The sequence below is a fragment of the Peromyscus eremicus genome, chromosome 5, assembly GCF_949786415.1.
Source record: "Peromyscus eremicus chromosome 5, PerEre_H2_v1, whole genome shotgun sequence".
NCBI classification, from domain to species: domain Eukaryota; kingdom Metazoa; phylum Chordata; class Mammalia; order Rodentia; family Cricetidae; genus Peromyscus; species Peromyscus eremicus.
The window spans coordinates 27,606,810-27,630,900 of NC_081420.1; the positions used below are offsets into that span (position 1 = coordinate 27,606,810).

Genomic DNA, 24,091 nt, shown 5'->3' on the forward strand with positions numbered 1-24,091 from the left:
TTGGCAACCTTTGTGCTTTCTAACCCATAACACAATTACATACAAATGCATTCAAACCATAAATACGATCTGCAGCCCTAAGTCACTACAAGAAGCAGGCTAGTCAGCTTCCTGATAAATATACAGATAAAGAACGAAGCTTGCAGAGCTCCTGGAGTACAGAATTTGAAGTCTCAGGATATGAAGGGTTCTAACAGACCCAGGCATGGGAAACATGGCACCAACAGGTCTTCCAATCCCCCTTCCCCTCTCCCCCTTCCCCAAACCTTGCTAACCCATCAGATTACATTCCTAAAGTGAGCAACTAAGGTCCATTCCACATCTGGTTACTTTCTTATGCTTGACTCATCCCTGAGGCTGAAGACCAAGATCCAACTAGAAAACATTAAGGACCAACAATTAAAATTCAGTATTTGGTTACATTGACTAACGTGTCCAATCAGGACTTACCAACTCATCCTAGCACAGTCTCCCCTTTTCTCCTTAAAAACCACTCCTCCAAAAAACACCTGCTACTGTTTTTGCAAGATCCAGAGGCAGCCACCCCTACCCTCCCACCCCCCAACCCTGTTTGTCCCCCATGGTAATAAAATCTCCTTGGTGCTGAGAATATGGTGTCTGGGTGTGTTCTGGGCTAACTCTGAGGCTCCTTCAGGATAGAACAAGTCGCCAGTACCTTGTTAATGAATTCCACTCCACTGAGTCAGAACATTCTACTTGCTGCTACATAGGGGAAAGAAGTAACTTAATTTGAAAAGAGGAAATATAACTAAAATAAAGCTGATACAGGGCTAATCACTTCTGTAGTCTGACAGGGGAACCCTACTTCCCACCTTCAGCTAGTCCAAACCACAGAAAGGTGGATACACAAATTGTGTCCACCTCCTTCCATGCCTTAATCAGGAACTACAATGTCAAACTTCCCGCACTCACTTTCCAACCGCCTTCTATGATGGTGTCTTCCCTCAGGTCAGGGTCTTAGTTGAGCTAGGTGTGGTGGTGCACACCTGTAATTCTAGCACTCGTGAGGTAGAGACAAGAGAATCTTCACATGTTTAGGGAGAGCCATGTTCTACATAGTGAGGTTCAAACCAGCAAGATTATATGGCAAGACCTTGTTGGGGAAAAAAAAAAAACACCAAAACCAAACAAACAACTGAAGAACACGGATCACAAAGATCTAGCTACACTTCAATGTTAGAAAAAGGCATGGCTGCAGTTTGTAGCAGGCTTTCTTTTGGGCCACCAATCAGCCCCCCAAATCATGACACAGAAACTTATTATTAGTTGTAAATGCTCGGCCTTATCTCACGCTTGTCCCACTAGCTCTCATAACTTAAATTAACCTGTTTCTCTTCATCTACATTTTGCCTCGGGGCTTTTTTACCTTTCTTTCATTCTGTATGTCCTACTCCAAGTCTAGCTGGCTGGTGGCTGCCTGGCTGGTCCCTGGCCTTCTCCCTCTCTTTCTCCTCATTCTCTCTTCTCCCTCTCTCGAGCCCCGATTCTTCCTCCTACTTCTCTCTGTCCACCAGCCCCAGCTATCCCTCTCCTGCCTAGCTAGCTATTGGCTGTTCAGCTCTTTATTAGTCTAAGCAGGTGCCTTAGGCAGACAAGGTGAAAAAACAACGTATCTTTATATAATTAAACAAATGCAACATAAACAAATGTAACACACCTTTATATAGTTAAAGTAATATTCCAGAACAGCAGTTGGTTCAGGAAAGGAGCTAACATGAAATTACCCTTCAGAAATGAGCTCTATTAGAAGGCCAAGGTTGTCATGATCAGGTCTTAAAGGGAGAGCATTAAAAAGGGACCACCCATCATACCACTGACAACATGCTGGGAACTTAAAGGGAAAGAAAGAATTCCCTTTTAAACCTGCAGAGGCAATTCATCAAGAGGAATGACTTAAATAAGAGATCATCATCATGGATGGAATGATGGGGAGGCTAAGAAAATCACCTTCAGAGAAATCCTGGATGAAGAAAAACTGTATTGTTTTTCTATCCTCTCAGAAAGATATCCACTCATCTGACTTAGTCTGGGATAGCATAAGTGAAGAAAAACATGGAGGAGGCAGGTACTGAGTAGGAGCATAAATTAGGGGCTGTGAAGCCACAAAACAGCCTGGATCCTTAACTCTCTGTCAAAGAGAAAGCTGAGGGTGGAGGTCACCTGATTTCTTCAAGCTTATAGCATGAGTGCTTATAGAGACCAGCATCTTAAAGGGGCAGGCCCATGATCTAACAGTATGGAATACAGTAATTCCATATAAGATGACTCTACAATATAAAACTTTCTTTATACATCATTGTTATATTTAATTGTAAAGATAGTAAATGGCTTTACATTGCTTCAAAAAGCAAGAAATATTTACTGTCAAGAATTATGGTATTCTTAACTCAATATTAAAGAAAATGTTTACATTTTGAGGACTAAATGACAGTGGATAGGTATCCAATTGTTTATAGTTACTATCTAATAAAACTTTGTTCTAAAATAGAATGACAGAACACATGAGTAAGGTCCAGTCTCAGCCTCTGGGCCAATTCTACCTAGAATCTCAGTAGAGTTGTTGCATTTAAAAAGTCATTTCTGAAGTGAAGATGAGCAAAACAAAGATTTAGTTTGGGAAAGTGATTTTTTTTAATTAGTCCTTCAAGGCAATGATAGCCAACAAAAGAAAAATCACAAAATAAAGTATGTTTATAAAGACTTGGAATAGCGTTAACAAATGTTAATTGTTACAGCAATTACAGTAGTTTATTTGAATCAGGCAACTCCCAAACCAAAGCAGGTTCTAGAACAGTAACAGTGTGATGATCTGAAAGCATTTACAGAAAATGGAAACAGCACTGAAAATGCCATTGGAGGTAATATAATCAACTAGTCAACAGCTTGCAACTTCATTGCAAGTTACTGAATTGGTTATAGGACCTCTTGAATAATGTTTAATTACTATGATTAAAGTCTACATTAGTCTATTGTGTCCACTGGTGGAACCCAGGCTGTATCCATAGCCTCTGACAAATCTGACCAGTAACACTAAGACGCTATCAATTTCCTGATCTTAACCACTCCTTGAAATGACAGATCTACTACCCAAACTATTTTAACTCTGCAAATTCTGTTAGCTGTATTTGATCACAACAAAGAGATTTAGATGTGCACGTTATCGTGCACATTAGTAACTAATTCCCTTGTAATTAGGCACAAACTTCACACACTTCCAAGATGAAAGTACAATACAGCAGAAATGTATTCCCCACTACTTTTTGACAAGTCAAAACAACTTAAATATTTTTCATTCTCATTCTGGTAATTTTGGATATCTGTAACTTGCAATGTGTAGTTTTTACTGGTGCCCTATATTTTAAATCAATAGCAACCAATAGTTTATTACCTCAAGAGAACACAGCTCTGTTCTCACTCTGTAACAAAGTGAAAACCTTCCTTACGGTCTTCAGCTAGTTAAGAAATTACAAAGAAAAACTCAAGAACATTAATAGATCTCATTAAACCTGAGGCAATGACCTGACCAAACAGCAAGGGAGCAATACTGAGGCACATTCTGTTAATGTTTATTAAAAAATTAAATTTTAAATATTTATTTATTTTATGTAAGTTTTGTCTCATACATAAACGGCCAGCCTGGGCTACAGAGTGAGTTGGAAAGGCGCAAAGCTACACAGAGAAACCCTGTCTTGAAAAACAAAAAAAAAGCAATAAAAAATAAATAAATAAATTTTAAAAGCCTGTTTTGATTAGGAGAAAATGAGAGAGCTTAAAAGTATTTTTTGTTTTTTGTTTTTTGGTTTTTTTTTTTGGTTTTTTTGGTTTTTCGAGACAGTGTTTCTCTGTGTAGCTTTGCGCCTTTCCTGGAACGCACTTTGGAGACCAGGCTGGCCTCGAACTCACAGAGATCCGCCTGCCTCTGCCTCCCGAGTGCTGGGATTAAAGGCGTGCGCCACCACCGCCCGGCTTAAAAGTATTTTTTATAAAAGCACTGTACCGTCAATACTTTTAAATGTCACTGTATCACGACTAATAGGTTTGTTGGTTTGTTTGTTTGTTTTTTAGATTCAAGGACAACAGTTTGCAAGCACACTAAAGAATTCTCTGCCCTAATGTTCCTGAAAATACAAGTTGCTTTGCATAGAGCACACATCATTTCAAAACTAGATACACCAAAACAGATGAGAACGGATGTTAATTTAATCGTAGTCTTATCGTTTAAAATTACTCTTTACTGTTTGGGGGCGGGGAAGACTAAAGAAAAGGCTTGTAGCAACGTCGTTATTATATAAAACCAGATTCGAAAACTAATATCAGGGCTTTCCAAACACAGTAACCAGAACCAGCAGAGGCTTCTCTTCGCACAGCCCTAAGATCAAGGACCAGAACAAAAAACTTTACTACTTTAGCAAGATGGTCTGTAAAATCTGAATTCTGAGGGGGCTGAGGTGGGAAGTAGGGGAGAGACACCATCAAGAGAAAACGTTTTGCCTTGGGTCTAAAATGATGCCTCAGAAATCCCTCAGCCCCAAGGGCTCCCTAATTAATCATGACATCTAAAGTCCAGACTTTTAACGTTTTTGTTTTTGTTTTAAAAACACACTGCAAAACTGTGCGCTTAAAAGTAATAATAATAATAATAATAATAATAATAATAATAACCAAGAATTGCATGGTGTCGCACGTCTGTAATTCCAGCACTCGGAAGGCTTCGAACGAAAGCTCAAAGAACAGTCTGGGCTCCAAAACGAGACCCTGTCTCCAAAAATAAAAGGTAAACAGTACAAAAGTCCGGACCCTCAATGACTATCCCGGAAACGGGATAAAGTCACAGACAAACGCCAAGTGCACAACAAATCGGCGACTTGACACCTCCAAGCTGCAGCAAGGGCAGCACTCACCCAGCATTCGCCGGGGAAACGCAGACCGCGGGCGTTTCGAAGTCAGCAGCGCGACCACACACTCGCTCTGCAATCACTGAGCTCAATCTCTCGCTTAGCATCCACCGTGCACGCTGGGCGCCGCCATCTTGACGGAAAGAGGTCCGGGCCCGAGGTCCCTGCGCCGCTCGCCCAGAGAGAAGCCGGTGATCCAGGAAGTCGCTAGCTGGTCAACTCCGCACCTCTGGAGCTGTGTCCCCCAACCAAGATGACGCCGATTATCTCAGGCTGCCGATCAGGCCCAGGCAAAGCAAACTCACCCTCTCAGTCGCGCACAGCGGGTCAGGCAGCGCTCAAGACAGCCTCACCGGGCAGGGGCGGGGCAGCGGCGCACGCTTCGTAACCCGGGCAACCGGGCCTGGGCAGGTGTAGGGGGCGTGGTGTCCGAAGACGCCAAGGTCTCGGCCCCGCCCCCGAGCGGTTCGGAAGAGCGCAGGCGGAGGAGACTGCCAGCCGCGGAGTTCGAGCCCGTAGGCGTCCTCCCGAGGAGTGTGCCTGGGGCTGGACGGCCGGGCCTCCTGCCGCTGGACCAGCCTGTGAGGAACGCGGAGCCTCCCGGACGCGGGCGCCTCCCCTTAGCTGCCCGCCGCCCTGCCTGCGCCGCCTCCTCGCGCACGGGACTCTTCCCCAGGCCGCGAGCCAGGCCGAGCCGCTGCTTCTGCTTTCCAGCGTGCTTTTTGCATCGTTTGACATTTGGGTGGAGTTAAACCCGGGACCCCCTCGAAGAAGGGCCCGTTGGTTTTTTGTTATTATTTTTTGTTTGTTTCCAACATGGCAGCCTCCAGCCGCGCACAAGTGTTAGATCTGTACCGGGCGATGCTGAGAGAGAGCAAGCATTTCAGCGCCTACAATTACAGGTGACCCGGGTGGGGGAGCGCCGGGAATGGGATGCCCAGGTCTGTCTCTAGGGGTCGCGGAACAGGCGCCCGCAGCTTGGGTTAGTGGCAGGCTCCTCTGCCGTGACGCGCACGTGCAACTGTCCACCCCCAGGTGTGACCCTCGGAGCCCGGGAGGGGAGGAGCCAAGGGCTTGCCCTTCAAGTCCTGGGACATCTTCCCTGAACTGACTGACACCCAAGTTGGTGCTTTAGGACCCTTGGCCAGTGTCTTGTTTCTGCGATACGAAACGATGGGCGTGAAGCCGCCAGTGAGAAAAGTTAGGACAAGCAAACATGTGCTGTACATGAAACTTTCCTTGAGAATACGACTGGAAGCAGTCGCTCAGGACCACGTGGCCGCAAAGCTGAAGGCTTGCTCTAGGTCCCCCTTTCATTTACACTGCTGTTTTAATTTGCGACTTTGGGGCCAGGAACCAGAGCAGCGTTTCTGAACCTGTGGGTCAAGACCCCCTAAAATGACTCTTTCACCAGGGTCGCTTAAGACCATTTGAAAACACATATTTGCATTATGATTCATAGCAGTAACAAAATTACAGTTATGAAGTAGCAACAAATAATTTTATGGAGGGGGGGTCGCCACAACATAGGAACTGTATTAAAGGGTCACAGCATTATGAAGGTTGAGACACTGAATTAGAGGATGAAGGAGAGGGAGGGGGTACTTATACAAGGAGTGTTAAAGGTAAGAGGAGTTGCTAAGCCTTCAGAAACTGAAATGTTAGTTTATCCTACCTCACCAGACTGAGATCTTCCCTCTAGGTCCTAGAGTCTAGGACCTATAACAGCAAGAAAACAAGTGCATCAGTTCTTCAAAAAAGAAATTCAAGTTATACATAAATGCACAAAAATCATGCATTAATGGGGTGCCATGTGTGTACCTCACTTTCATGCAATAAAACATTTACATTTTTAAGCCAGCCCATTTTTTCCATGCCTGGCCCATTCCACTACTTGTATATGAGACTCTTATACTTGTTAGGAAGTTCTCCACCTCAGAGCCCCCACCTTCTCATTTTCTACTTCTTTGGAACTTCTGACCCACCATTTCGGTAGAGCCTTCAGGGTTTTTCTGAGATGTAGTGTCTTACTGACTAATTATCTGAATCCTCTGAGACTGAAGCATACTCCTGAGAACAAGAATCGGATGGAACCAGCTCATTTTTCTTTAATGGGTTACTTATTTACAATTACTTCCCAAGTGTTCAGATTACTTCACAAACTAGTCTTCACTTTTTATCATTTCAGACATTATTGATGCCATACCCTTAGGTAACTGACTAGGCTATGGTGTCCTGGTGTCCGCTAACTCCTGAAACAGACCTGGTTCTAGGTGCACCCTCCTCTAGAAATTGAGCTGCAAGGTCCTGTGATGGGCAGGCCATGCACAACCTCAGTCTGTGGACGGATGCACCAAATATCTCCAGCAGTAATTCATCTTTTAAAAACTTACTGAGAAATTATACTTGTCCTGTCAACTTGAGAACAGCATTGGTTGTGCTAGTGAGCTCATACCCACTAAAGACATGGTTAAGTGAAACATGGTTTTACTTGATGGAAGATAAAGGATATAAACACTAAACCTACAGATGGATGTTCCATAAATACCTACTGCTAAGTACTTACAATTGATGGAATACAGGAAATTTGGAAGTAAATACTTGGAATGTTCCCCACAGTCTAAAAGATGTTCAGTCTCAAGAATAAACATGGAAGGAATAAACAGAGACTAGGTCACACTAGAGGGCACATCTGGGAACAGATTGTATAAAACACAGGAAGCAGCCCTCAACAGAGTTTGTAACCTTGGAGTTTCTCGGCCTCTGAGATTCAGTTTTCTTCATGGCAAAACTAAGTCATTGGACTAGACAGCCTCTTAAGGGCCCTTCATTTCTAAACTTCCATCTGGAAGTGACTTAAAAGCCGATCAATACCCCAAACGTTTTCCAAGTCCCTAGGAGTAAACCAAAAATCCTTGGCTGTGCCTAATAGAAATGTAAAACTGAGCTTCAGCATAAGCAACTATATGCTGATAAGCACTCTGAGAGTAGTCTGTGCCTCACACCAGATGTGTTTTCCACGGAAATCCAGTGGTCACTTTTACCAGATATCATTTACCCAAAACCTGAGAACCCTGCCTGCATTATCATTATGTCCCACAAAAATAAATCTTGCTTCCTATAAAATATGTCTGCTTCTCTAATACCCTGTAGAACTCAAAAATAACTGCTTCCCTCCTCTCTCAACTGAACACTGTTTATCATCATGGCAATCACTGAGAGTATCCGTTGATCACTTCCATGTTTTCTGTTCTTTATGTCTATTAGCACATTTATTTTTGAAAACCTCATGAGGTACTGTTTTTATAAACTAATCAAAACCAAGCACTGGAGACGCTAAGCTATCAAAAGTCACGAAGCTGATGCTAGATAACCAATCCAGAGAGCATTGTTGAGCCAGGACATGGTGGGGCACAACTGTAATCCTGACACTCAGGAGGCAGGAAGATGAGTTCAAGGCCAGCCTGGTCTATACAGCAAGTTCAAGGTCAGCTTGGGTTACATGATCCTCTGTCTCAAAAATGAAAAAAAAGGCAATAGTGAAAAATTTGTAAAGAACCCAAAAGTTTTGATGTCTAAAGTAATCTCAGTGCTGAACTATTTTGTAAGACCTGTACCTAGGCCTCATTTCAATAGCGTGGGCAGGTTTCATCCCATCACCAGCAAGCCTCACTCACACGCCCTATGTTCTTTATTGTTTCTTTCTTTCCTCTCTCTCTCTTTCTCTCTCCACCTCTCTCCTTCCTCCCCCTCTCCCCATGGCTCAAGAGCTGGGATTAAAGGCTTCTACCAAAAGGCAGCCACTTGTCATTTCTTAAATGTACCATGTTCTTCGGTCCTCAGACCTTTGAAAGCCCTCCTCTGTCTAGCATATCCCTTATCACCCCTACCCTGAATGCCTTCTCTTCCTTAAGATATTTTAGTTATGTTATGACCTCTGAACATTCCTTTTCCATTCACTTCATTGCACAGCCTCCACCACAGACAATTCTTTTACCACCACCAAGACATCCAAACAGACTTAGTGCTTCCAGAAAACCTCTGAAGCTTCCTTTCCCCAACACTGAATCAGGCCCCAGAAATACAAAGGTGAGCGCTTTGGACTTGGCAACCCATGAACATGTAGCTAACAGGGAGGTTTTTTGCAGCCTGTTGTGATAGAAGCTTGGGCAGGGTGTAGAATCAGCTGGAGGACCTCCCAGACATTGGCATCAGATCAGCTGTGAGCAGAGTAGCATAAACTCAGGTATCTACAAGCAGAATATTGCAGCTCAGATGACAGACATACCAGGGCTTGTAGTCTCCAATGTGGAACCTGGGTTTTGTCTTAGATGAGAAGCAGCCAAGCCACCCTATTTCGATTTCAAGTTGTTAAGTGACAACCAGATCTGAGGATTAGGTAAGTTCCTTTGGGCAGCAGGATGAGAGTATCTTGATGTAGAAGTAAAGACATTAGTAGGAGTTGATTGTAATAGTGCAGAAGAGAAATTAGAGAACATAAGAAAACAAACTTTTGTAGGAGAGTGTTAGAACTCTGATGATGCAGTCTTAGTCACTATTCTATTGCTGTGAAGACACACCATGACTAAGGCAGTTCTTTAAAAATAAGCATTTAATTGAGGCTTGCTTACAGTTTCAGAGGGCCAGTCCATTATCATCATGGCAGGGAGCATGACAGTGCACAGGCAGACATGGTGCTGGAACAGTAGCTGAAAGTTCTAGATCATGATCCCTTGGCAACAGGGACAGAGAGACTGGGCCTGGCCTTTGAAACCTCAAAGCTCACCTACAAGGCTAACAAGTCTTCCAACAAGGCCACACCTCCTGAGCATTCAAATGTATGAGTCTGTGGAGGCCATTCTTATTCAAACTACTGCAGGCACCAAAATAACATCAACATGGGTCTAGAGTATGGGTCAGGTTAAGCTAAGGCCCAGAAAAGGGGAAACAGATGCCCTGCTATTAACTGACTAAAACAGTAAAGAAATAGCTGGTCTGGAGAGATCTTTCACTAACTTTGGGAATGTCCCCAAGTAGGAATGGAGCCCAGAGCACCCTGCAGAAGCAGGTAATCACAGCCTGCACCTCAGGAGCCTCAGCACCCAAACAGCCTGAGCCACCATATCCTTGTGGCTCTGGGAGAGTCTCCAGCATGCTCTGTCCTGCACTTTGTCTTTTTAAACATTTAAAAATGTAGACTTTAACAAGTGTGATCAGGTCAGCTTGTGGAGAAGCTGACACAGAAAAGTTGGAGATACAAGTGACCATCCAGAGTTTCTATACCTCATTCATTTTGCAGAATATTTGTTAAGGTGGTTTAATGTACAATTTTTTCATTTATTGTTTTGAAAGACCTTTATTGTAAAGTTATGCTTTTATCTGATGAAAAACAGCAGTCACAATAATCATTCTGAACCTTCATCTTAGATAAATTCCATTCCTTCTTGGGACAATGGTTCTCTTTGTATTTCCAAGATACTGTTCTTATTATTTCTGCATTTCTGGTAGCCCCTAATGCATCAGCAAATGTTGGGATATACTTTTGAATGCTGTGATGTTATAGAAGAGGGAGAGGGTAGCCCAGCTTATCTCAAAGCTTCTGAGGCATTGAGTTTAGGATCATCTCTTCAGTCAGGGAACCTTATTAATGGAGCATGTGTCTTAACTACTGGCACAGCCCCACTGGCTGACACCATCTTATGCCTGTCGTGACCCTTATGCCCTGCACTTCTTAATAGATACAGGAATGATTCACTGCCTCCTTTTCTCGTATGCCCACAGATCAAGAACCAGAGTGAATTGGAATGAGCCTATCCGGAGTCATACTAATACCAACCGAACCTTTCTAAAACAAGGATAAGGAGGTGGCTCAGTGCATAAAGTGCTGAGAAAGCATGAGGCTCTGAGTTCAGATCCTAAACACCCAGGAAAAAGTCAGATGCAGTAGCAGACAAATGTAGTCCAAGCACTGGTGAGGTGGAGACAAGAGGGCCCCTAGAATACACGGGTTATCCAGTCTAGCCAGGTGCTAAGCTCCAGGTTAAGTGAGACACTGTTTCAAAAACTGAAAAAAAAACAACTAAAGGAGACCCTGTAACATCAGCCTCTGGCCTGCATACATGACAGAGCAGGAAAAAAAAAAAAAAAAAAGTGAAAAAGAAGGCCTTGATGCCAAATAGTCTTTCCCCCTTAGAACAAACTGAGAAATTCCTAATAGTTCTTCAACTCTGTGTGTGTGTAAGTGTAACTACAGGGCCTGAGAATAGATAGAATCTAAACATAGGATGGCCATGCTAAAAAAGATTGTGGTATGGTTGTGCATAAGGACCACTTCAGAAACTAGCAGAACTAACGGGAAATATGTGCCTGAGTGCTGAACTCTAGCATATAGTGGTTTCCAGGAGACACTTCCTATTGATGATTTGGCTGCCACTTGTTACACTGTTGTAAAAATATGCTTCCATAACACTGTGATGTTCATTTCAACCCTTTGGGCATAACTCAGCTCCATTTTGATCTTAATTCTGTGTATCATTTCTTCCTTATAAACTTATATACACTGCAGTGCCCTTCGTTTCTATAAAGGTATCTTCAGCCCTCCAAGGGTAACCTTGGCCTTATTGCCAAACCACAGCCTCCTGCTACACAGCAGTTGCTAGTAGTGGGAAACTCCATCTTTCTAGTCTTTCTCACCTCTCCCTCCTTGACTGAATTAGAGCTCCCCAGAGCCCACCCAAGTGCCATCAGGTTAGTGAGTATATTGTTCATGGTGTATTCTTGCTCCTGTTGCCTTGTCTGGGTGCTAAGGATCAGACTCAGGGCCTCCACATGTGACAAGCTCACACTCCACCCTGCATTACAGTCCTCACCTCTGATGTGTTCTTACGATTGTTAGGGTTTTTTATCCACTTCAGTTTGAAAAGGGAACTCCCTTTTTTCCCCTCACTTTAAATCTTGAAATAATGCTTTTAAGACATAGGTAAATCATTACTTACTGGAGAAGACGTAAGATTCTCTTTTAAGCAGCCAATTAAAAATTTTACTTTGAAATGCTGAGCAAATCATACATCTTGGTGAAAACTACCTTTTCTGTTGCAAGTTATACAAAAGCATAGTTTTTAAAGAAAACCATTGCTTTATTAAATTTTCTAAGTTCCTTGCAAATTGTGCTTTAATATTTATTCTGAGTTCATGCAGTTGAGCTCATGCATACATAGTCTGTGGCACTTTGTTAAGAAGAATCCTTGTGCTGGCCCTTTTTGTGGTATGCCACAGACAACTGGAGGCAATTCATGTGTGCTTAAAAATGATTGCTTAAATTTGTGAAATATTAATTATAACTAAATGTGGCTGGAGTTTCAAAAACTGATATTTTTTTCTCTTATAGTTGCTAAATTTACCATATTGTGTGGATGTAATTCTGAACAGTTTTATTAAATAAGAAACACAGAGCCAAATGCAGAGTTAAAAGCCCCAGAGGTCAGAGAGCAGTAGCTAAGAGCTGAGACTAAGACCGCCTTCTTACCACCCGCTGCCGCTGCTGTTCTCCCCCTCAGAAAGAGACCTACTTCCTGTGTATCTGTCTTTTTATTGACTTTCTGTTCTGCCTTCTCATTGGTTGTAAACCCAACCACATGACATCCTCATCACTGCCTGACTATACAGACCTCCAGGTCTCTATGGTTGGTATTGAGATTAAAGGCGTGTCTCTCCATGCTGGTGGTGTCCTTGAACACACAAAGATCTGCCTGTCATGTGATCAGGATTACGGTGTGTGCTACCACTGCCAGACTTCTGCTAAATGGCTTGCTATTAGCTCTGACCCCCAGGCAACTTTATTTATTAACATACAAATAAAATCACATTTCAGCACATTGGTTAATGATTTTTGAAAAATAAGTTAAAATTACATAGTTATTTTGGAGGTACTTTGAGAAGATTACATCCATCAGCTAAATTTGGGGATAGAATAAGTGCATTCATTTTTACTCTAGACTAGATGATAGGAGGAAGTAATTTGAAAGTGTTAGAGGTGGAACTGGAGATGTAGCTCAGTTGGTAAAGTTTTCCCAGCATGCACAACACGCTGGTTTTGATCCCCAGCACAACATTCAAAAAAAGTAGAAGGATGCAGTGTGATTCCTTGTAATTTCAACACTTAACATGTGGAGGCAGGAGGATCAGAAGTCCAAGAACTCAGCTACATAGCAGAATTCAAGCCCACATTGGGATACATGAGACCTCCAAAACAAAAGTATTAGATCTATGTGTGTCATTGCTGGGTTTTTTTTGCCTTTGAAAGTATCTCCAAGTTATATTTATTCTATCTATACTTCAACTTAGCGTTTCTTCCCTAATATTAAAAAGCATACTATAAAATGAAAAGTTATTTAAAAATAATAAGTGAAAGAATCAAAGCAAAGAGAAAATGGAGGTAGAGAATAAAGAACAAAAGACTACAATATGCTATTTCAAGTAAATAAGATGCTTGTTAAGTGTCTTAAAGGTATTCTGCATTGTAGTCAAGTAATACCATTTGTTTACAAACCATTCTGTTTGAAAATGACAGTAATGAAGTAATAGGATTTTGACTGCCTCTCACAATCCAACAATAACAAAATACAGATTTCACTAAGGAGGAAGGGTCTTCTATGCCATACCTCTTATCCTGTATGACACTTTTCCTGTCCTTGAACTCCACTCCATTAAGTATAGATTTTTACATTTGTCTTGGCGCTTATTTACTCAATTAACTGGTACCTAGTAAATTTAGTAAAGTTTTACCCATTAGAAACCACAGTAAGTAGTAAAATCAGATAGGGTGCATGAACCAAGCTATGAATTTGTAGATTTGTAGAGCTCAGTTAACAAGAGACCAGTCCTCAGAATATTGTCTGATCAGTAATCAAAATACTGGAACAGGGTTCATGCAACCGGGTCTCCATTGCTTATTTTAAGAAGCAGAATAAGAGTTACCAAGATCATGTTAAAATGGTATTGCTGTGGCATCTTAATATTTGTGCAGCTTGATGAGCCCTCAGAGTTCAAGAGAAATGAAATCATAGCTCAAGATTTTGAATTTGCCTTTACATATTGTTTTTTGGCATTATGATTCAGTACCATGAACGAGGCAGTCTTGGTTATATTTAACATGTAGACACTTTTTCTTGTCATTATTGCCTAATGTAGTGGTTCTCAACCTTTGGGTCATGACACCTTTGGGGGTTGAACAACAACCTATTTAAAGGAGTCACTAAGACCATCAGAAAACACAGATATATTACAATTCATAACAGGAGCAAAATTACAGTTATGAAGCAGCAATAAAAATAATTCATGGTTAGGATTCACCACAACATGAAGAACAAAACAGTATTAAAGGGTCACAGCATTAGGAAGGTTGAGAACCACTGGCTAAAAGGATACAACAACTATTCCACAGCATTTACATTTAATTAACTATCAGGAGCCATCTCGGGATGATTAAAATATGTAGGAGGATATACTTAAGGCCTATGAAATAGTGTACTATTTCATATAAGGAACTTAATGTTCAAGCATTGATGGAATTAGATATGGGAACATGCAAAGTACTACACTGGGATCCTGAAGACACAGGAAGATTCCCTTACATACAAATTGGTGACTATATAGTTATCACTAATAGTGGTAGGCCACCTCTCAAATTTGCCATACTCAGTGGTCTTTCAGCAACTCAGTTAAATCTCTTGCATCGTCTTTTGTATGAAGTGGTTTTGTGTATTTGTTTTTCAATCTAAAAATAGAACTTTGCTAATGTAATTTATAGCTTCATTATGACACTTGACCCTTCATTCACTAACTGATTATTAGGTACCTCCCATTGTCTGGACTCGGCTCCTGGCTGAGGATATAGAGATAAATAAAACTTACTCTTTGCCCCAGAGATGCTCACAGTAAGTTCAGTGTATAGATTGATATGTTCACTGAAAACAGTATGGTAGCATTGGATGAGGGGATGAACTGGTCATTACAGAAACAGAAAGGCAGCACAGCCCAACTTGAAAAGGAATTGAAGTTGGCTGACCCAAGCCGTAGAGGGTTAGCAGGAAGTCACTGGTTAAAAGAGGTGGGAGCAGAGAGGACAAGTGTGAACACCAGTGTCACTGGTGGCAGACCTAAGTCCTGAGAGACATGTCTTGCAAATATCACAGAGTACACTCTGAGAAGCCTGGAGTGCTCCAGGACAGTGACCCCACATGACCTGATGCAGTCACGAGAGCTGGTGAAGTCAAATAGAGGAGGCTGCAGCCAGTGTTAGACAGATTTTTTTTCTTTATGAGGACACTCAAAAATTATCAAAAGGACATATACAAGCCAATGACATGATGGTTTGTTGTAATCAAATGTTGTACAGTAGCGATAATTATATATGCTATACTTTCATACTATTGGCAGTACAGTGGGTGTTCACACCAGCATCACCACAATTATGGGAGTAACATGTGGCAGTACAGTGACATCATTATGGCTACCATGTCAGTAGACCTCAGTATTGTGGAGCTTGGGTATAATCTTGTGGGACCTCAGTGTATATGCAGTTGACATTGACTTGGGTGTCTGATACAGCACTCGTCACTCTTTTGATATGGGTGTTAACTTCATCTTCAGCCCTCTCTACCTTCTCTCACTTTTCTTTCTCTAATTATGCATTATATGTTTGGTGTTATTAATCTGCCTGTTAATGTTCATCAGTTCTCATTAACTTGATTGATCTGTTCTCAGTAATTATTTGTTTTATTTAATAAATGGCTGCTGCCACATTCAGTGCTGTTAATGTATTACCCTTATATTTTAGTCTTTTGTACCTAGGGTAGTTTTTGAAGTGTGTTTAATTCTCCATTTAGCTTGGTTTATTCAGTTGTTTATATTATCAATTCATTATAGATGGTGAACATCACTCTTTACTATGCTCATTTAATGACTTCTTATGGTTTTTTCTGTCTATCCATACAACCATTTTCATTAAATAATTATCTCTCTCCCACATCCAATGGCTAAGTAAGAAACATCCTGTTTTACCAGAAACTACTTCTATAGGCAGAAATGTCTCATCTGAAATTATCTTTACCTTTGACTAATCAAAAGGCAAAATTAAATAAACAAGTATTTCCTTATAGACAGATTGGTAGTAGACACAGCCACTGATCCCAGGGCTGTCCAGTCATCCTTCATTAGTTCAGCAGCTTGTTACTGAGCACTCAAGTGACATGGAGTTTGGAGGGTGGGATCCTTCTCCTGACAGCACAGATGGAGCTGGTGCAGCACAGTGCTACACCTCTAGGCTTGAATACTGACGGACGTAGTGAAGGTGTCGTTGTCTGCTTATTGGCCTTGGGCTTGACCTGGGAAGGAAGGAAAGCCCCAGTAGGTGAACAGTAGCCTAGAGCTCCCCTTTAACTAGCAGCCTTCTGTGAGTAGTGCTCTGCCCACCCACAGTTTTTCAACTGCAGCCAGCCTCTGCATCTGACTTGGTCTTTGAGTCATCCCTGTACCTCCTACCACATCAGACCTGCCACACAAAACTGCTATGAACATTCAGTCATCCAGGACTCGTCCCTAGCCCCAGTTGCTTACTGTCTCCCTGGATCCTTCTCCGGCACATCTTCCTACCCTTGGCTCACCACCTTAGCCATTCCACCCTGACTTCTCACCTAGATATCTGCTCCTGTATGCTGCTATTCATCCCCTATGTACCTGTTCTCCTCTCTGTGAGGTTTCTAAACTGCACTGGCAACCTCTTCATCTGTGTGGTGTACACCTAGCTAAGTGTAGCCACCAGATAATTTCTGTTAAGACCTCATGAGAAGCAGAAGAGATCTGAATTGGAACCCAAAACTCCAGTTCCTCTCCCCTTTATTTAAAAGAATCCATGTAGCTTTTGGAAGTTAATTCATGGAAAATTCTAATGTCACTTGTCTGCCCTCTTTCCTCCTATTCTTCAGTCAGAGCAAACTCCTTGCCTGTTCTTATGGTAATGTTGCCTTTGTGTGATCACATACTGATCCCTACATTTTGTACGTCCTCCTTCCTTTAGCCAATCCCTGACATCACTTAGAATTCTGCTAATAGACCATTTCAGAGGAAGCTCTGCAGCCTCCCACTGCACTCTGCTCCCTTTACTAAAAAGTCATAGCTCTAAGTCTTGTCCTTCCTCTTGGAATAAAGACCCAAACCCTTCCCTACTTAGGTCTGGGCTCCCTGCTTTTCTCCTTTGTGTCATGTCACCTTCCCACTTAAGGATACCTATAACCATGGCCTTTTCTCAGGCTCGTGGCCAGGCTGTTCTTGGTTCTGGACTATGCTGGCTAGTTTTATGTCAACTTGACACAAGAGTCATCTGAGAGGAGAGAACCTCAATTGAAAAAGTGACCCTACCTGATTGTCCTGTGGGCAAGCCTATGGGGCATTTTCTTGATTACTATAGAAGGGCCCAGATCCCTATGGGTGTTGCTACTCCTAGCCTGGTGGTCCTGGGCACCATCAAAAGCAGACTGAGCAAGCCATGAGGAGCAAGCCAATAAGCATGTTCGTTCATTACTTCTGCATCAGCTCCTGCCTCCAAGTTTCTCCCTTGAGTTCCTGCCCTAAGACCCATCAGTGATGGAGTGTGACCTAAGAATTGTAAGGTGGAATAAACCCATTCCTCCCCAACTTGCTTATGGTTGTGGTGTTTTACAACAGTAGCAACCCTTCCCTACTCACCTCTCACTTAGCCTGGCCCAGCAGCAATGTTCATTCCTAGCCCTATGCACTTCTCCATGGGGACACACCAGCTGAGGACTGACATTATCTACATTTCCCTTTCTAGTCTGATGGTAGGTTCAGGATGCCAAGGCCTGGGTGTATGTGTTCACCATCCCCCCAGCATACACAGGTACTTGGGGAACAGACACAGGACATTATAGCAACCTATGAATTCCTCTTATGATGCTGTCCCTGACTTTCAGACACTGTGCAACCTTCTGCCATATTATTTCTCCCTAGCAGTCCCTTTCCACTAGAATATCACCTTTCAGATTGTAAAGACCATGTCAACTTTGAGTTCAGCATCAGCATTTTCTCTGAACTAGCGCGGTGGAGTGTTTAGAGCCCAGGAACATTTTGTATTTCTTCATTATCACTTATCCAAATATAGAGGTATCTCATGGAATTTTAAGATAGGATTCAGATTTCTTTTCCCAGAAGTCCATTTGTTTTATTTTTAAATGATCTTCCTGAAAATGAAGTCAGCATGATTTCTTTGTTATTGGGATTTGTATAATGTGTGTGCAGGTCAGCAAAGTACTAACATATAATCATAGCAATAACAATTTCCAAGCCAGCATTATTGACCTTGGAGGAGACCATTAGTAGGACATGGGTTGTAGCAGAAGGAGAGTGGCTCTTGTGGCCAGCACCACCCCGACACACTCCATCTCCTTAGAGCTGCGTTTCTGTTGCTATGCTCCATGCCATGAAGGCACCACATGGATTCAGTCTGACACATCCTTCACTGCAGCCTGCAGTCAGCACATAATTGTCTTTTGCCCCCTGGTTTGAATGTCTGCCTATGTAAACTGATGGTTTGTGTATGGTGGTAGAGGCACATTCCACTCACCTGTTCATGTGGGGGCCAGAAGTCAACTTTGAGTGCCTTCCTCTAGACTTTCCATCTAATTTTGTGTATTTATTCATTTATTTTGAGGTGGTTGTTTTGAAACAGGATCTCATTGTGTAGCTCTAGCTGGCCTGGAACTCACAGAGATCCAACTGCCTCTGCCTCCCTAGTACTGGTACTAAAGGCACTGACACCACCTTACTAATTAAAATATGGTCTGCCCCTCTCTCTCTCTCTCTCTCTCTCTCTCTCTCTCTCTCTCTCTCTCTCTCTCTCTCTCTCTCTCTCTCTCTCCCTTTCTCTCTCTTTCTCTTCCTCTCTCTGGATTTAGAGCTCATTGTTTTTGCTAGACTGGTTCCAGCAAGTTCCAAGGATCCACCACCAGAAGACCCAGAGCTGGAATTACTGGGACAGGCCACCATGTTTGGCTTTTATGTGGGAGCTGGGGATCTGAACTCAAGTTCATGCTCACACAACAGGCACATTACTGTCTGACCGAGCTCCATAGCCCCATACTGCCAATTTTAACTGTCCATCACATTGCCATTGTCACTGTGGCTTTCTCAGTGCCTCGTGCTACCTAGACATAAGACACTTACTGATTTTCTGCCTGAAGCCAGTACAGAACTGCTCGCCCAGACTGAGGGTCTTGGGCTTGGGACTGAGTCTTCCTGTGTTCTTATTGACACCTGACCAGCTGTCCCAGACAGGTCTCTTTCCCCCTTTCTCAACATTCCTACTGCATACCTTTAGCTTACCTTTCAATGAGTCCTTTAGATTTGGTCTGTCTCCTGAATGAGGGGCAAAAATGGCATGTAAATAGGATTTGTGCTTTAATTAGACTAAATTCAGGAAGTAAGATGTGTTGGAAATATACTTCCTTAGACATCATTTCCTGGAGCTAGAGTGTAGTTTAGTGGTAGGGCCTGTGCTTAGCATGTACAACCCCCTCCCTGGAAAAAATCCTTCTGTTGTAAAAAGTGAAAGTCGGTGGGGGTGGGTGCTGCAGGCTGCAAGAATATGTAATAGAGATTCAGCTGTATATGATAAAACTATACCTAGAAAGGTCAGGAATCCTTCTAGAGAAAGTCAAATATCAAGGAATATTTAGTGTTATTTGACTTTTAATATATCAGCTGTTTCATACTATCAATTTCTTATGCACCCATAACTCCTGGGGGCAGGGCAATGATGGAGAAGAGAATAGCTCAGCCCGAGGAGAAAGCAGGAGGGTTAGAGTAGCTTGGTGGCCTAAGGAGAAAGCAGGAAGGAAAAGTTTTTGCGGATTGTAGACGATTTTGAATCAGGTCAAGAGAATAGAGAGGAAGGAAAGATGGGAGATGGAGGACAGAGATGGACAAAGATGAGATCAATAGCAGAAGAGCTTAGTTAGGGCTATGAGAGGACAGGAAAATAAAATGAAAGAATCTAGTGTACATAGATTCTTTTCCCTCAGATTACCCCATTGCCGGCCGTAGCATCTTCCCTAGGACTCTGGGAGAAACCTTCTCAGGGCAGGCCCCTGGGAAAATTTTGATAGGTGGGGGTATACCCTAAATATTGAGACAGCTCAGATGATGGACAAATCTGATGTGAGAAGATGAGTCCTTGTCCTTCACAGTGTCATACTCTGATGATGGTACACACTTTATTAAGACAATGCCATCTGTTTCCTCGACAGTTTTCAAAGATCAGAAAGATAAGATAAGATAATGTGTGGAAAGATAAGATAAGATAATGTGTGGAAAATATGCTTCCTTCTTGTAATTAATTAGAAAACTGAAATGCAGAAGCTGCTTCTTGTTTCCTAACTGCTATCACACACAGTCACCTGGCAATAGTAGCATTACCATAGTAATTAATGTTAATCTACAACCTCTAGAAAGGGAATTGCTACCCTACAGTCTCCTGACCCTAGGGAGTAAGGATGAATCTAATGCTGCTGTTTGCCTATGTTCTCTATTTTTTTTTCCTCATTTAGAATAGAGGTAAGAGATAACACCTTGCAGTGCAGCCTGTTTGAATTTCATAATTCTATAAATTCATTTGTCAGCCTTGGAAAAAATATGTTTCAGATATTTTCACTTACTCTCTATTCTTTAAGTCATTGCCATGTACAAGACCTGCCTTCCTCTGCCTCTTGGGATGTGTTTCTCTGTGAAAGAGACACACTGACATGGTACCCTGGGTGGATGAGAACAAATTTGAAAAACCCTACTCTGGAGCCATGTTTACTTTCCATGAATTCTTTCTGTGCAGTTTTCCCTGAGTGTTCATGGGTTACATGGACCCATCTTAGAATACCCAAATCTCCAGATGCTCAAGACCCTTATATAATATAAATTGTGTAAATGCTACAGAAATTGGGATCACTACATTTTTGAGGGGATAACAAAGAAACTGTGTACATGTTCGATCCATGCACTATTTTACTTTTGTTTTGTTTGCTTTGTTTTTTGTTTGTTTTTGTTCTTCTCATACAGTTTTGGTAGTGGTTGGTTGAATCTTTGGATATAGAACTTTGCAGATATGGAGGGCTGACCGTACTTATTGCCCCTTGACTTCTAAAGTACAGGTGAGAATTTAGACTCTTCAGTTGTTATTTCCTAAATAATTTTACTTTTTAACCTTACCTTGGCCTTGCTCACAGAGCTAAGACCTATATTGACCATAGAACCACTCCTAGAAGCTCACAGCCCATCTGTGGGAGAGTCAAGCCCCTGCACACTGTCGTCGGGGACATTTCAGCTCTGGATCTTCCCTCCCTAGACAGCTCTTCCTGCATTCACCTTTTTGAGAGGGTAAAGCATAATTAAAAGCTGTCATTTCATAGTTGATATTTTAATAGCTATTGCTCCCAGCTGCTCTTCTGGTGTAAGTTCCTATGTAAATGTTTTGAATTGTGCATGAATACCCTATGGCAATATTATCACAAAGAGTGCACTTTTATAGATTGAAAATAAATTAGCTTGGTTACATTGCCATATTCCAAAATACAAGCAGAGGAATGGGAGTAGTGTTAATGAAAAATATTTCTGCATTTTAGTTGTAATGGGAGACCAAGAAGTGGACAGATAAGGGACAAGATCTTAGCAGAGAAAGAATGAATAAAATGTGTGTGGTTTAGAAAAGCCAGTCAAAGCTGGGAAAGTTATATGCCGGAGGAGGGACATGTTCAGTGGCAGAATACTGGCCACATCTGCCTTGGCAGAACCCTGTGGACTTCTGAAGGGTTATTGCTAGTGGCCCGGTTTTACCTCACTGGAGAGAAGCATTTCTAGACCACTGCCTACAGCCTCCGCGTGACTGGCTCCAACAGTGTGCACTTCCTCTGTACTGAGGTACTGAGCTTCTCTGCAGAATTTCTGTCTACTTGTGCTGGGTTCTGTCTGTATAGGGATGGTAAAGATGTCGCAGAGGAACTGTATCCAAAGAACCTCAGAACAGAAAGCCAGGTTTGGTTGGAACATGGCCTTACTCTCCAAGACCCTCTAGCATTTTAAAAACGTGTATGGCTTATGCTTTGGAGATGCTGGCATGGGATGAGCTCTGCAGCCTCTCCCTTGCTAGTCTCATCCTCCTCACTCCACCACAGTCTGCCTTAACACTCCTCATATTACTTTTGTCTTGGGCTCAATTGGTATAATGTCATCTTCTGGCACTTCCTCATAAGACAAATAGGCCCCCCTGTCTTATGGCCACCCCATGTAATGACTCTTCTCCTCTCCTGCCTTTTTATCTTTGACAACGGAGGCCCAGAATTCCATTTCTACCTTCTAACATTCTCCCACATTCACCTTAGTAACTGTGGCTTCCACCCTGTGTGTTTTGGTGATTCCCACTAGTTAATCCTTATCTCCTGAACTACATCCTGTTCTTTCCAAGGTTCTCCTGGGCATTTCTGGGTGTGTTACCAGCATCTCAAGTTGAGCAGAACTTTATGTTTATCTGAACTTTAATGCTGCAACCCACCTAATCTGTTGCACCTTCCAAGCAAGCTTGACCCTCTTTTCTTCATCATGGTCCAGATATTCATTGCTTAAACTGGAAGTTATATTGATTTCTCCTGACTTTGTGTAAGTCATAAGGTTTTTATTTCCCATGGAATCGCTCTTACATACTCCGTTTACTGGCTGTCTTTGTGTCCTCACAATGGTGGTCTTTGTTAGCCATCAGGTTTTTATCTGGTTTTGTACAATTTCTGTACATCACTCTGTACCAGCTCTTGGTTGTGTCAGGCATCCTCCATGCTGCAACCAAGATGTCTTGCTTTGTCCGCAGTCTGACTGTAAAAAGAAGCATAAAGTTCAGAAGCACAGTTCTCAAAAGAGCTAAAATTTGTCAAGACAATTGAGTAGGCTCTATTTAAATGAATACATGCTGAGGACAAGGCAGCTCCAGTAAATAGCATGGGACTGGAGATAACTTATGTCCAAGATGGTGCTCTGTTTGTCTATAGGAAATATATTGGATTTGCTTATGAAATTTGGAATTCTAATGGATTAGTTTTCTGCTACTAGGAATATTAAGGATTAACCCCAGGCCAAAATTTGAATTTCTTATCTCATAAGAGCTATAGCAAATAAATAGGATCATAAAATTAATGTTGTATTGTTCTTCAAGTATCTGTATTCACCTCACTGCTCTCACTGAATTAAATTACTTAAATTATTTGTTTATAAAGGGGAAAACAAGTCAACTTGGTTGAATAAAATATGGATTATTTACAAAACCCTCGAACTTTCTTTTAAATACTTAAAAATATGCTTGTTGTCTTAACCTATGTATCTCATGTATAGGAGTTTGGAAAATCACTGATGTCTCATTAAACACAAACCCTCTAATAAGGAAAGAATTCTATGCATCCATATAGACTTAGCCTACAGAGTGCATCTTGAGTAGCCTTAGTTTCCCTTAACATTGTCATATGCTATGTTGGAGTAAACTTCCTTGGACCTGGTTTAGAATCTTACCATCATTTCATTTTATTCCAAATTCTCAGCAAGAACTTCCAGGGCTAGGGATATGGTGGTGTGATTTTTATAGCTCTTATGAGGCACTAAATTAAATTCCGTAGCACTGAAAGAGAAAAAAATAAACAAGAAAAATTTGAAACACCCATCTTTTCTCACATAAAACTAGAGTTAATTTTGTTCTTGGTTTATCTTAATTTACTTTTTCTTAAATAAGGAATCTAAACGAGGTATCAGAATTGTATACAAGTATTTTAAATAAAAACATCTAGAAAATAAGGAAAGGAAAGGAAAGGAAACCAAAGACCTGGGATGAGGTTTGCAAGCATGCAGGCTGCTTAGAAGACAGAACAGTTGACACCAGGATCACCATGTCTGGTGTGGCTCAGAGCTTCCCAGGAGCAACTACAAGAAAACAGTGGTGCTTGGTTATGTGAGTTAGTTATTACAATGTGGAAACAGCCAGTTGCTAACAGGAATTGCAACTCTTTCTCCTAGAGTTTTTTCTTTGAAGGTCAACATCCTCAGCAGAAAAATAGCCAGAAGGCGAGTAACAACAGCAT

General features: G+C 41.9%; 2 protein-coding genes across 6 annotated transcripts in view; one reads left to right on the top strand and one right to left on the bottom strand.

The window, feature by feature from the left end:
* The window catches only part of Fars2 (phenylalanyl-tRNA synthetase 2, mitochondrial), a 453,987-nt gene extending 448,430 nt beyond the window's left edge, over positions 1-5,557 (bottom strand). For 3 of the 4 annotated variants that reach the window (XM_059263162.1, XM_059263159.1, XM_059263165.1), the window contains exon 1: positions 4,923-5,215. The gene's annotated coding sequence lies outside the window, so the exon portion shown is untranslated. The other variant, XM_059263160.1, reaches the window with a different exon arrangement.
* Positions 5,297-24,091, top strand: part of Lyrm4 (LYR motif containing 4) — a 115,369-nt gene continuing 96,574 nt past the window's right edge. Inside the window, exon 1 of one of the 2 annotated variants that reach the window (XM_059263166.1) lies at positions 5,297-5,818. In XM_059263166.1, coding sequence (XP_059119149.1) covers positions 5,733-5,818 — 86 coding nt within the window. In that variant the 5' untranslated portion in view covers positions 5,297-5,732. The remainder of the gene's footprint in view (positions 5,819-24,091) is intronic. The other variant, XM_059263167.1, reaches the window with a different exon arrangement.